This window comes from Vanessa cardui, chromosome 22, assembly GCF_905220365.1.
Source record: "Vanessa cardui chromosome 22, ilVanCard2.1, whole genome shotgun sequence".
Classification (NCBI taxonomy): Eukaryota; Metazoa; Arthropoda; class Insecta; order Lepidoptera; family Nymphalidae; genus Vanessa; species Vanessa cardui.
In genome coordinates this window covers 4,640,791-4,655,753 of record NC_061144.1, presented here as the reverse complement: position 1 = coordinate 4,655,753, position 14,963 = coordinate 4,640,791, and the positions used below count along the sequence as shown (strand labels likewise).

Sequence of the window (14,963 nt, the reverse complement as noted above, 5' to 3'; positions counted from 1 at the left end):
AGTGATATAACAGTTATAGTTAAGAATGCATTCTAGCCGGATACCTTTTGAGAGTTTAAATGCTGTCTACGTGAAACATTACGTTGGAAGCAAGATCGTGATACTTCAATGTGCTGTTAAACGCTCTGTATTTAGCATCAACACTAACACTTTTTAAAACAATATCGACGTTAAAGGAAATACGTTTTTTTAATTACTAGCTTACGTTATGTTCTTCTGAGGCTTGAATTGAAAAATAAATATTCTTCGTATGTTGCAAATTCACACCTCATTAAATTACCTTTTTGTAAGTGATCTCCAGTACCTATTGTACACTTTAATATGACGATTTAAAAGTGCCAACTTAAGTAAAGAATTCAAGTCAAGTCATTTCTAAATGAGAATTGAGATAGCCCCGTTTTATTTGTGATGTTAAAAGGATCAATTACTATAGAAATAAGTATACAAAATTAAAAGCATTGTTGTTCATCATTTATGGCAGTATGTGTAGCTTCATAGATGGTCTTTTATTAATCAATATCTAATAGCTATACTTATTTTGACAGAAATGTTCGAGATCAGTCCATACGCGGAATTCGCGCTTGGATTCAGAACGTTCGACCACGTGGAAAACCAAGATCTGCCAAGCAGACTCCCGAGCAGACCTAGATTCGATACTGGTGAGTATTTACAAAGCGTTCAGTTAACAATATGAGTTCCTTGACACGTACGCGACAACTACATTTGAAATTTGGTACTAACAGAAATTGGTAATATAAATTTGTCTATGAAATAATCATTAATAAATAATAATAAATAAATATTGGACAACAACACATACATTACTCTGATCCCGATGTAAGTAGCTAAAGCACTTGTGTTATAGTAAATCAGAAGTAACGAAGGTACCTCAAACCCAAGACGACATAGAAAACTAATAAACCTTCTACATCGACTCGGCCGGGAATCGAACCCGAGACCTCAAAATGGCGTACCCATGAAAACCGGTGTACACACCACTCAACAGCAGCGGTCGTCAAAATATCTGAAATTGTGAGTTTATCATAACTTATATATCAGCTATAAATATGAACAAGTGTTCATCAAAATTCAGGAATCGCTGTCCAATTAATGATTATTTCGTATCTAAAGATTTTTTAATCAATTATTAAAAGTAAAAGTAAATCTTAATAAATATCCGACTAAGAACACAAAACTATGGGACAAAAAAAAAGCACTTCTTATTTTAATTAAAACGGCCCTGATACTTCTTTGAGCAGCTCCAGTCGTTTCAAAGATTCCTCGTAATCTAGATTCCGATTTCACAAAAATAAAATAAAAATAATTAAAAATACGTCAGCTATTGATTAACAAGATTAATGATGAATTTAATAACTGAATATCATAATATAACAATAATACTTAGCGAAACTGGAACACTAATGTAGTAATTCTCTTTGGTGATAGAATATCTGATGGCTGGATGGTACCTACTTAGGTGGGCTTGCACAAAGCCCTACCATTACCGCCTTTAGCAAATCAGCAATCAGATCAAGCTGTTTTTTTTTGTCTTTAATATTCACTTAAGTAGCTAGGCTGATAAATAAACATCCTTATGGTAATTTGTTATCAGCCATATATTTGACACCTTAATAAATATTAACCTCTTTTCTTTAAACTATCATTTATTAAAATAAGAATTAATAGCATTAAATGCTTAAATATATACAAATTTAAACTAAATCTAGTTACTGTATAAATCTTGACCGCGTGGAATGGTGGCAAGAATGCTAGCAGCATTTCCCCGTTGAATCGCAATTCGGATCCTCTGGGCAAAAAACGAACCAGCCCTCCTGTCACCAGTGGAGGCAATGAGGCGAGGTATTATATATTGATGAAAATTATTAACCGTTTTTTACATCGGAAATGATATACCAAGATATTATCATCTGTGCACTAATGCTAGTACAGTATTAGTTTATTTTAATAATGAGAATATTTTCTATGTATAAATAAAATTATAATTTCCATAATTGCTCACTTAAAATGTAATTTAAATATTTACGAAAATCATTTTACAACTTAAATTAAGTTTTTAAGTTGACGCTTGATGCGGTGTTTATCACGAGATACCGTTAAAAGACTAAGTATGATATAATAAAACTTTAATGTTCTCTGTACATAATATATTTTTTAACCTCACAGCTATTACTATGATAGTAGTTTTTTCTTTTTATATTTTGTTATATATTTTTAAAAATAGATGGATGGGCGATCAATTTATTTAAATAATTGTGTTAACTAACATGGTAGCTTCACTTAATTGTTAATTGACGATTCAAAAGTGCTTGTAAAAGCCCACTTGAATAAAGTTTATTTTGATTTTTGATTTTTATTTTGAATTCGAACAGCTGGTGATATGTGAACAACATTAGCACCTTAAGAAACAAGATTTCTATAACAACCAAACAATCTTTATTAAATATATACATTTCAATATGTACCAGAGTTTGTTTAAAAGTATTTACGAAACAATATTTTTTTTTATATAAAGATATCGAATTATTAAATACTTGTAAAGTGATATGTGTAGAAAGTACTTTGCTTATAATTTAATTATAATAATTACAATACAAAACTTTCTAGGATTCCATTCTACATTATTATTTTCAAAGAGTTTATGTTATATACTAGTATTTATATAAGCTCGCGGTTTGGCTCGCGTTTTAGGGTGTTGGCTATCATGTGTTAGGCAAATAAGTAGCCTATGTTCAATTTTGCTTCATACTAAATTTCATCAAAATCGGTTCAGTCGTTTCGTCATGAAAGAGTGACAGATAGACAGAATTACTTTCACATTTATAATATTAATATAGATAGACTAATTACTTGGTAAGAGGGCTCTGTGTCAGTCCATCTAAAGGGGTACCACCCTTTATTCTACCGCTAAGCACCAATACTTTGTATCGTTGCGTTTCGGTTCAAACAGTGAGTGTGCCAGTGTAACTAACCTTATAAGGCACATAATAACTTACTTACAAAGGTTGGTCAAGGTTATTCAAGATACAAGCATATACATATATTGGCGATTGTGACCATTTTATAATGTTTTAAAAGAGAAGTTATATTTTGAACTGAATTTAAGACCCTATACGATTATGTTCTTCTGGTTCAAATATTCTTGACTTGGAATTGTTAGTATTTAAAATGTATTCATAAAAGTGTCTAAAGTATTATATTTAATTGGTATTCAATAAAGTTATATACATGACAATGTAATTTGTATTTGCATGTTTATGTTTTTGGAAAGCAGTTCTTTTACAAGGCTTAGGGTAAGTTGGAAGAAATCGTCACCTGAGGAAAAAGCGTTATGCAGAGGACATTGCCCACTCTTTCTCTTTTTCGCTATCTCTCTCTATCCTCTACGATTTTACATAATACAGGAATTTTTAATAACAATTTTATTGCTTATCATTAATTCTTAAACGTTGTTAATATGATTTATTATCAATTATTAATAACATAATATAAAGCAAAGGGAATATCGTTCCGACCGAGAGTCCCAATACACATCTCGTTATTTTTCAATATTTCTTGTCAATTAATTATTCACAAAGGTTGTTGATTAATTTAATTGTGTTTGTTATTTAATACATATTTCGAATTCAACTTTATTACAACCGAGTGTCCCACGACACATTCGTTTGTGTTCGATTTTATTCTTAGCTAGGGAACCGCCCTGGTTACGCACGGATGCAATGTTAATAATACATACAACAACAACAACAGCCCGTAAATTCCCACTGCTGCGCTAAAGGCCTCCTCTCCCTTTGAGGAGAAGGTTCCAATGCGGGTTGGTGGAATACACATGTGACAGAATTTCTATGAAATTTGTCACATGCAGGTTTCCTCGCGATGTTTTCCTTCACCGCTGAACACGAGATGGATTGTAAAGACAAATTAAGCACATGAATCAGCGGTGCTTGCCTGGATTTGAACCCGCAATCATCGGTTAAGATGCACGCGTTCTAATCAATCAATTCAATACTAACAAAGACAATAAATACTATGTACACACAATACGCTAAGTCCCTGCAATTGATATCTGTAATATCTTCGAAAATATTCGTTTAAATCAGATGCTGTAAACGGTCATATCTACATATATTATATGCATTATGCATTTATGTATGAATTTTTAGAGTCCTTATTGCATTAGTGATATATTGGATACAATCGTTTCGTAAATAAGGCATTATTTTTCGTAAAAATATCATTTGCAGAGTTTTTTGTAGACTCTTCAAAGGGTGACAATACTGTAGTACTTCGATCTATCACAGACTGCGTTTTCAATGTTAGCCCAAAAAACCTTTACGACATCACATTAGTAACTTCTAAAATACTAATAGTATTATTTATCTCTATTATTTTTCACTCTTGATTGAAGAGATAGATATCGATTAGAGAAAACTGCATCAATTCTATAGTTTCAAGGATCTAAGCATACACACGGACAGAAAGACAGGAAGAAACTTCTTTCTATCTAACCAGCTATCAAAGCTCTGTTTCCCGCTGTCTGTAACACGAAGATAAATTGCCGTATAAATGAAATACAAATCATTATTCCGAGTCTCTTATATCGGTCCGTTTTCTAGATAAATTCTAAATCCATCTTCAATTTACTGTTTCGTTTTCAGCACACAATACAAACGTTGAGAACAATTTCCGGTTACATTGTTATTTTGATACACGGGCGAATTTATTTAAAGCCATTCTGTGTGTGGAAAGAACAAACGTATCTGTGCTATGTTAATCTATTATATGCTTTTAACGGATTCGGATCAATTAATTTGGATTTTATTTTCGTTACCTCAGAACTCCAAAACCGATTTGAATAAATAATTTAGTTCGGGAAATAAACTTTTATTTGGTCCGATTTAATGTAAAGAAAAAAAAATTGATGTTTGTTTTGGTGCTATAAGAATTTTATCATATATTGCTTGAAATACGTAAATATCTACTTACGTTATAAAAGGTGACTGAAACAGTACACCTGATGGCGTTAAATCCGCAAATTCATTCTTACCAAGCCATTCCAATATTCCATTCTTTCAAAATCAAAATAAAATACTTCATGTATACATTTCCCCTGTAATAGTCCTTCAAAGTCCTCCAGCGATTTTGTTTTATTTTTAATTTTATTACCATCCAGATATAAAAACTTTTTTACCTTTCAAAATTTGATATCCTTTGTAATACACGCTAAATTCGAAATTCAAATTCTCGTCCAGTCTCCTATAAATCGTATCCTGTGTGTCAATTATTGTCTTCCGTTGCTCCAATTACTATGAGATACAACACCATACTGTACAAGGTACAGTTAAAATTGAATCATCCTCACAAAGGGTATATTCCTTTGAAATATGAGTTCGCTCAGAAATCTATGTGCCCACGACACGTGGACTTTGTTCTGTTGTAACTCGATTATGCCTTCATTGATCATTGGAGAAAGTACACTTAGTTTCAAAATTCAATAGGAATACGTGTAATAAGAGCTTCTTCATTCGTTCTCATTCGATTTTATTACACAAACCGTTGGTGTTAAGCGAATTACGTTTTTGCTGTTCCATTTATGAATAATATAAATTGGTATGGAATATTATAAAAAAATATAGTAGCATACAGTGACCGGACTTGACTCCTTAAATAATAGGACTTTTATGCTTAGATATTTAAAATTACGCAACGGACTTTGATTAATAGATTGATACGAGATAGAGTAATTCAAGAGGAAGATTTATACATGGACATTTTAGTAAAGGAACACTGATCATTTTAGAAGTTTCTACTGTGAAGTCATATCATTTGCGGGTCGCTAGTATGTTTAGGTAATAATAATAATAAAGTCACCCTGCGATGTACAAATACTGAACCTCCATTTCGCCATCACCTCGGGTGCCTCTCACCAACGACTTATTATCACAAAAGCTGCATAATAATTCTCTGGCCTGCCAATAGCTCTTGGCTGGCTTGGTTTTATACGATAATATACTGGGTCAATCGAGGGACTCATATCGCTTCTTTCTCTTGATTGTTGAGACAAGTACCCGTGGCTAACACCGGCTTCAAATATAACAATAACTATAACTACGTTATATAATAGTAAATCGATTTTTAAATTGTCTAATATTTTCATTTAATTTTAATTTTAAAATAAAAAAAAATATATATTTTGAATACGCAAACATTTTTAATACTTTTTAGTGCATAATTGAAGTCGGTTTTTCTTTTTGTTATTTTTTTTATTAATGTTAAATTCAAACGCATACGTAGTCACGGGCACAGCTAGTATTAAATATATTTAAAAATAAACAAGCGCCGCTACTAGCGCTTATTGTAAAAATTCGTCGTTCTTGGAAAAATTGGCAATTCGAACCAGTGACAAATTTACGTCAAATTAACTCTCAAAAGAATCTTATAAAAACCTATTGGAATGGAATGTTTTAATTAATATTGTGTTATTTCGTTACGTGTATAGAGAAACAATATATGTTTATCTTGTATTACGACATATATCGATAATTATCTTGATTTTGATACAAAACTTTATAATTGGAATCCAACGATGCTATGCTTTGTAAATTAGTAGTACACGTGTAAAACAAGATAGGGGACTTTACCCGAGTGCAATAATAATTAACTTGACTTTTTAATGTTGTTGGTAAGTGGTCACCACCACCATTGGCAATGGCGCTGCAAGAAATATTAACCATTCCTTACATTGCCAATACGTCACCACCCTTGGGAACTAATATGTTACCTATGTCCGTTGTGCTCGTAGGCAGTTACACTGACTCACTCTACCTTCAAACCCGACACACAACGATACTAAGTACTGTTTTTTGTCAGTGGAATATCTGACTAGTTACACCGACCCAGACCAGCATACACAAAGCTCTACCACTAACAAAGACTTCTATTTTATTTATTATTATTTTAACTTATTATATTACGATGAATGTGTCCTCTTTATACTATGTTAATGGAATTTTATCAAGTTTTATATTTTGGGCTTTGGCAAACCTAGCAGATGGGCCTGATGTTGAGAGGTTACCATCGCCCATGGACATTGGCGCTGTGAGAAACATATTTATTATCATTAACTTGTTTTGAATTGGTGCAGTGTACTTTCTCTACCATTTCATCCAATTTTGTTTTGGTAAACATGACTTTCTTCTTGTAATATCATCATCACTGCTGGCCCATGCTGCAATAATTATCAAATTTACCTTTTCCGTCAAGTTTCCACTATATTAACATTAAATATCTAACAGATATACTATATATAAATTGAAATTAAAAACACTTACTAATTATGACCAAAATAATTCGTTGCAAAAATGCCAGCAGCATTCTCTTGCTAAAAGTTACCAGCCCAGCTATAACCATATTAGATTTGAGTTCAATGAGTAAAAGTAGAACGCGTGCATCTTAATCGATGATTGCAGGTTCAAACCCAGGCAAGCATCACTCTATATATGCATTTAATTTGTGTTTATAATTCATCTCGTACTCGGCGGTGAAGAAAAACATCGTGAGGAAGCCTGCATGTGTCTAATTCATCGAAATTCTGCCACATGAGCATTCCACCAACCCGCTTTGGAACAGCGTGGTGAAATATGTTCCAAACCCTCTCCTTAATGGAAGAGGAGGTCTTATCTCAGCAGTGGGAAATGTACAGGCTGTTACTTTACTTTACTTTGCTTTAAGAGTAAGCATCTGGAAAAAAATGATAGAATTTATTGTCAGACCGCAATTTATTATGTCTGTCTTGCTACGAGTCGATTTGGATTATATATCGATTATAACAACCTTTTTCATGTATCGATAAAATCACCAGCCTTTATAAAGCTGTCAACGAAAGCAATTCCAAAAGTTTTATTTACCGTATCGTAACTTTGAGTGGCAACGCAAAGAGCGATTTTATATTTTTACATAAAGATAATAAATATAAAAAAAATTGGTTGGACGCATTTTTGTAATATTTCTACTACATTATTTATCATTTAAACTATTTATATTTTTTATTTTACAACAATAAAAATTCATAAGACATCATCAGAATTCTTTACTGTATGAGTGGAAATCTTCAGGATTGTATTCGAGCTTAAAATATAAAAAAACAATCGTTTCATACAATTTGATTAAAGTTTCATAATTTTTATTCACTTCACAGTATAACCGACCTATTTTAACTAAACAACATTATTATTTATTATTAACTTTCTGAATAATTCACTTCGATCCAGTATTCCACCATTCCTATTCCTAAAAACTCTAAGGTGAAACCTCCAATCCATTTGAGACCTATTTTCTTCTCCGATTGGTCGTGAAGTATGATGCAACATTATAATAGTAATTCTAAATAATTTAGTAAGATTTTCACGATAGTAGAGATATAATAAATTAAATTACAAAAAATAACCATATGTATAATTCGCTTATATATTGAAAATGTTTACTGCATTCCACAAATCCACATTCAAATAATTCAATGCCGTAATTAATTAAAGGTATTATTACATTGGATTTAAATCCAAACAAAAACAACATCTATAAAAAATAATAAATTTATATCTGTATGTCAAATGATACATTTTGTTATTAAGCCGGACAATTTTTGTTATACAATTGAGTTCAAATTTTCTAGCTAATGTTGCGTTAATAGCTGTTCTTTATAATTCTCGACCGTTTCCCTGTTGAATCTTAATTCCGGTCCAATGGGTGAAAAACAAACCCTCGTGTCACCAGTGGAGCCAATAAGATATAACTCACAAAAATAATTTGTTAATAATAACATTTTTCTTAAGTACTTCAATTCGTCGAGTGAGTTACAAAGGAAAATTACAAAGATGTTTTTGCACCGGAAAGTAATTAAACAGAGTAACAATACCTCCCGTTTCGTGGCCCTAAAATTCACCGCTATACTGTATAACCATCAATCTTGATCTAATTTAATAAAATTAATGACTCCGTTGTTCTATTTAGTTCGGCTTTCCGTATTTCCCGTATTTTCCACAAGTGAACTGATTGATCACTGTGCGATAAATTGTTTCGTTCAAAGGAGTTACTTCGATAAAGTGCTTTTAAACTTTTCGATATTAACAAAATTGTATAAAACTTTTTAATAATGTAAAACCATATCGCTTTAACTGTTAATGATATCACATATTTATATGGACTTTAATATAACTTGCAATGTTTGTTACTTTATATCAAAGCTTGCAACAACAACAACAGCCTGTAAATTCCTACTGCTGGGCTAAAGGCCTCCTCTCCCTTTGAGGAGAAGGTTTTGGAACATATTCCACCACGCTGTTCCAATGCGGGCTGGTGGAATGCATATGTGGCAGAATTTCTATGAAATTTGTCACATGCAGGTTTCCTCACGATGTTTTACTTCACCGCTGAGCACGAGATGAATTATAAAGACAAATTAAGCACATGAAACAGCGGTGCTTGCCTGGGTTTGAATACTGTTCTGTTAAACTCAAATTACTTCCTTATTATTTATTGAGCTTTTATAAACAAAACTAGAAATTAAAACATTTATAAGACTTAAGCTTATTGATTGAACCAGAAACGGTACAATAAAATAAACATATGTTCGTAATTATTTAATATATTTACTAATAGTTCTATAATTAAATTAAAATAAAAATCCCCACTTTCATTATTCAAGTTTTCAATAAATACGTCATAAAAAATAAAATACGTCATAAAATATCTACATTTTTTTATATTTGTTACAGAAACCAGTTTCCAAACTCGATCCGAATCTGATGACAGCGATAGCACATCAAAAGCTACAGTCTCAGGATTGCCTAGACGTAAGTATGATGAAAATAAACCAAATGGTTTTGTTCTGCACAGTGATACTTTTAACTTGGTGATAGGTTTGTACAAAGGCGTCTGGATACCTACCCAAACCTACCCACATAGTTTCATTTCGAACTACAGCAAAGGCAATCATTAATATCTTAGTTCCCAAGGTTGGCATATTGGTCATGCAGTTGGCTCATTTGACTGTCGGTCTACAAACATGTATCTTTTTAAAAATTACCAACTATTATATTATCAAACTAGGGAGTAATCTAAGACTCAGTTGGTATTTACATAAAATACATTGTAGTGAGTTTTTTATCAATATGTTATTAATACTATCAAAGTTTTCGTTGGTTCATCACAAGGACCAACGTCCAATAAAAAGTGGTGGTTCTCTTAGTTCCATATGAGCACTTGTAACCAACTAACCAACACGGTTCGGTATAAATGCGAAAATAACTCTGTCTGTTGCTCCTTCCCGGCCAAATTACTGAACCGACTTTGATGAAATTAGCTTTGAATAAGCTTGAACTCCAAGAAAGTTTTTTTTTTACATGACACCTAAGACGAATCTTTAAAACGGTTCAAAAATATTACAATAAGTGATAAATATAAAAATATGTGAAATGTACTTAAAGTATATAGAGATAAGGTTTGTTTTCAACATGTGCCCCATATTTTTAAATACTTTTGATGCTTAGAAACTCCTGGCGCTTTGCTTGATACCAGTTTAATGACGATTCGAATGGGCTCGTGCATTTGACGATGTACGTGCTTTGATATTTTTGTGAAAATTTCATGTTAACATAACATAACATTTAGACGACTCAGATGTGTTAGAAATACTTCTTTATGTTAATACATTCATATTATAATTACATATTTAATAAACTCATATTTTGTTAGTGTCCGATTTCATTTCAAAAGTGTAATCGATTTTAGAACGTTCTTCGTATGACTTTAAAAATAGGTAATACAAGATGTTTTCTCGCGAAAACGAATAATTCAAAAAAAACAAAAGAGAGTCGCGCGTGGAACGATAATTGGAGATATTTATTTATTTAATTTTTAATTTGAATAAAAAAAAATAAAATGAATATTAATTCTACTGGTGGATTCATTAGTTGTGTGAATTAAGCTTGATAAAATTTTTGATTAATCAAGATGATTCAAATTTCAAATTTCTAAGTAAGAGTTACATATAAATTGAAAATCTTTAAAAAAACCTATTCATTTATATTATGACACATGTGAGCCGCAACTATAACAGTACAAAATGTTTTAGTTTTCAAAAACACGATTGGATTAAAATTAATTTAAAGGCATTGGGCCAAACGTGTTCTACCTACCACCTACCAAACGCACTGGCGACGAGCCAATGACAATATGCTCGGAATAAGGTCGGAACGATTATATAAATTTTATCCGAACAGTAAATTCGATTGGCAAACTAAGCAATATGTTCATTGACTACATTGACGATTTTCACTTAAAAATAAAGTCAAATAAATTCGCATACTTTATGTCGAAACTAGCGACCGGCCCTGGCATGGCACGGGTGCAATACTGATACTAAATATGCTACTCTAACAAACCCTAAGATTAATTAAATAAAAAAAATATAACACGAATGACTAATCTATACTTTTCAGATCTTTAATTATTTATAATTGAACACAATTCCTATCACTACGTAACTTTAATTAGCCACAAGAATATTTCAATACATAGAGGGTTTATTAGTATGTATGTATGTAAGAACAGTAAATACCACGACCGATTCAAACAGACTCGACCGACCGACAACCGAACATTAAACCTAACTAAACTAAGCGTTCTGCCGTATTTATGTGATTCCGCTCGGAGGAGAGGGTAGTTCTTGTAAGACTACAGAATTTGTTTATTTACGAGATCACATTACAAACTTCTAAAATTAGCAGTGTTTCTTTAAAATAAAATAAAACAATGCGAAACCCGCTCGAATCACTCTATGTATTACAAAAACCGTATCAAAATCCGTTGCGTAGTTTTAAAGATTTAAGCATACAATAGGGATATAGTGACAGGAAAAGCGACTTTGTTTTATACTATGTAGTGATAAAGACAGTGACAAAGAAATTTATAAATGTTTCTTTTTTAATTTTATTGCACCCGAAAAACTTAAAAGTGAATTTGACATTTGAATTAAAAAAAGTTGCACTTATGAAACAAACAATAGAAGTAATTTACTATACACAATTTAAATGTTCTGCAAAATATTTCAATTCCTAATTTTATTTTTTATTAATATTTCATTTCTAGTTAACTTCGCTCTCAATGTCAAAATAATAAAACTTTATTATTATCGAATTTAGCCAAATTCCGAGCCTCCTTTTTGTCAGAAGTTTATGACGTATTCGTAAATATGGAACACAAAAACAATAATATTTAACTATTTTATTAATCAATTCTAATTTCCATTTTTGAAAATACAACACAAATTGCAACACTGGAAATATCATTATCATTCAATTGTACTCGTTTCCACTTTTGAATATACAACACAAATTGCAACACTGGAAAAAACATTCTAAATTCGAACCCTATGATTAAATAGATAATCTACTTGTATAAATGCCATCCATTGAAGCCTCGGGGTACAGTCGATAGTAACAATATACATTGCTAATTACCAATCGAAATAATACAACTAGAATTAATCAAATGTTACGAACCACGCATGTAATGTTATCTCTTGTTCAGTGCTCTCGAAGCGAATGTATCGTAAATCGAAATTGCAGCGGATGTGGAAACCTTAGCTTGATTTACTCGAACGTTGCTTGATAAAACATTTAAAGGCGAAAGCGCTTTTATATCGCTTAAAATGTTTAATTTACTAAAGGATGTGTAAACGTTTTATTCCTTTATAACAAATCGCTTAAAGCAAAATTGAATTATAAGTTTAAAGTGTGTAGTTTGACCTGTCTTCAAACGGCACTATAAGTCTATAAATTACCAATATAACAAACACAAAGAAAATACTCTCTTTTTTCCGAAAAATCTATGTTTTTCTTTGAGCATGTATAATACATATTATATGTAGATTCACTCTTATTAGTCTCTTGAGGTTGTCCACTATGACTGAAATCATTCATGACGACATCTTTATAACAATAGTATTCCATTTTTAAAAATGTTAAATCAATAATAACAATCACAAATAAATAACTGTTTAACAAAACACGCTAAGTAAGCTATAAAAATAAATGTTGCCATAAATAAAAAATCTACAATTATCGTTACATTTAGTTACAAATAATGTTACCAGATGAATTACATTTTCATTTAAATCGATCACTCAGTAAGCGTGAATTCGAACTCTTCAATATTTAATCCTTAAATTAAATGAGTACGTAATACGATATGTTTTATCCGCTTCGAAATAAAAAAGGGTGGTGGGTCGAGGGTATTAAAAAAATCGCTTATGACCAAATACGGATGAATTCCCGTCGATTAGTTGTATCACCATTAAGGAGTTTTCATGTGAATGACTTGCATAGAATGAAATTGCATTATTTATATTGATTACATTATATTGATACAGAGGATAATCAAACTCAGTATTCTGAAATTAAAAATCTTATTTATGATTGACTACCCAATGTATTCTTAATTTAAATATTTTTTATTTATGATAAGAAAGATTTAATTTAATCTATATATATAAAAATGAGTTGCTGTTCGTTAGTCTCGCTAAAACTCCAGAACGGCTGGACCGATTTGGCTAATTTTGGTCTTGAATTATTGGTAGAAGTCCAGGGAAGGTTTAGAAGGTGAGAAAGTATGATAAAAATGCTAGGAATATAATAACAAAAAACATCGACGACCTCCGTGGTCGAGTGGTGTGTACACCGGTTTTCATGGGTACGCCACTCTGAGGTCCCGGGTTCGATTCCCGGCCGAGTCGATGTAGTGTTACATTAAAAATTATTTACATAATTTTAACTTTTTTTTTATAATTATTTAAAACTTCAAAAAAGTGTCAATTCGCTAAATTCCGTGCCATTGACCCATTTCTCACTTAATTTATGTCGGTGTTGCTAGTATAACGCTTCGACTTGGCATTTTCTAAAATTTTAATTAATAAAATAAATTACATTTATTTTAAAGGTGAATTAAAACAATTATTAAAATAAGATTTTAATCATTTAATTCGTTTGTTGAATTTTATTAGAGGTCATTTCACTTCGTTTCAGATTAATTTAATAGCTGTCTTCCAGTTTAAAGGTTAGTTCTTCGATGTAGGTGTCGGAGTCTAGTTATGATAAATTTACTTTGCCTCATATTTGGCTTTTCTTAATTTTAATAATTATTCCATAATTATTTCCCTGATTTAATTATGGATGTAATTCCTTTTTCATTAAGGGTATTTTGGTAGTGATACTGGTCACACTCGCTAACCTTTCAAAGGTTCGTGAACTTTCGATTTCGTTCTTTTTGAATTTTGTAACTATCGGCTTCACACCGAATCCAAACTTTTAATTCGATATAGTGAATATATCGGTGAGTTGTCTTAATAATTGAGTTTCTTAATTTGTGGTTGTTTAGTATTCAGTGCTTTAATAGCAGTTATCTTTTCAGAATTTATATTAACAATGAAGTTTTGAAGTTTGACAGAACTTTATATCATGTTTACCGACTCGTAAGAAATTGTAAGTCTTTAATTCTTGTTTTTGATTAAATGCATTGGTTTACAATTCGAAAAGTCGTAGTCATGTGTAAATTGTGGTTTCCAGTGACCCTTTGAAATGGTTCTCCGGAGTTGAGATCGTCAATTTGTGTAAGCAGGACTTTGAACCTCCAGAAGGTAAATTCGTGCTTACATCTCTCGTTAAAGGTATTTATCATTTGCTTATTTGCTTAACTTATTGAACCTGTATATTTCGTATTACAGGAGGTTTTTTTTTTTAATCGGATTTACCCACCACGTGGACTTCTTGAATGGAAATATTAAGAGTGAACGGCTCCAGGTTCCTGGTTGAGTGTGCCCAGATAGCGGCTGGTGCAACTCCAAGGACGGCAGGCCTGTTCCCAAAGCCGTTGTCGGTATCCACGTGTAG

The 14,963-nt window shown here is 31.6% G+C and overlaps 1 protein-coding gene across 1 annotated transcript in view; it reads left to right on the top strand.

Annotated features, from left to right (window-relative positions):
* The window catches only part of LOC124539405 (Down syndrome cell adhesion molecule-like protein Dscam2), a 77,099-nt gene that overhangs the window by 49,288 nt on the left and 12,848 nt on the right, over nucleotides 1-14,963 (top strand). The window contains exons 27-28 of the mRNA XM_047116796.1: nucleotides 546-659; nucleotides 9,792-9,869. Coding sequence (XP_046972752.1) covers nucleotides 546-659; nucleotides 9,792-9,869 — 192 coding nt within the window. The remainder of the gene's footprint in view (nucleotides 1-545; nucleotides 660-9,791; nucleotides 9,870-14,963) is intronic.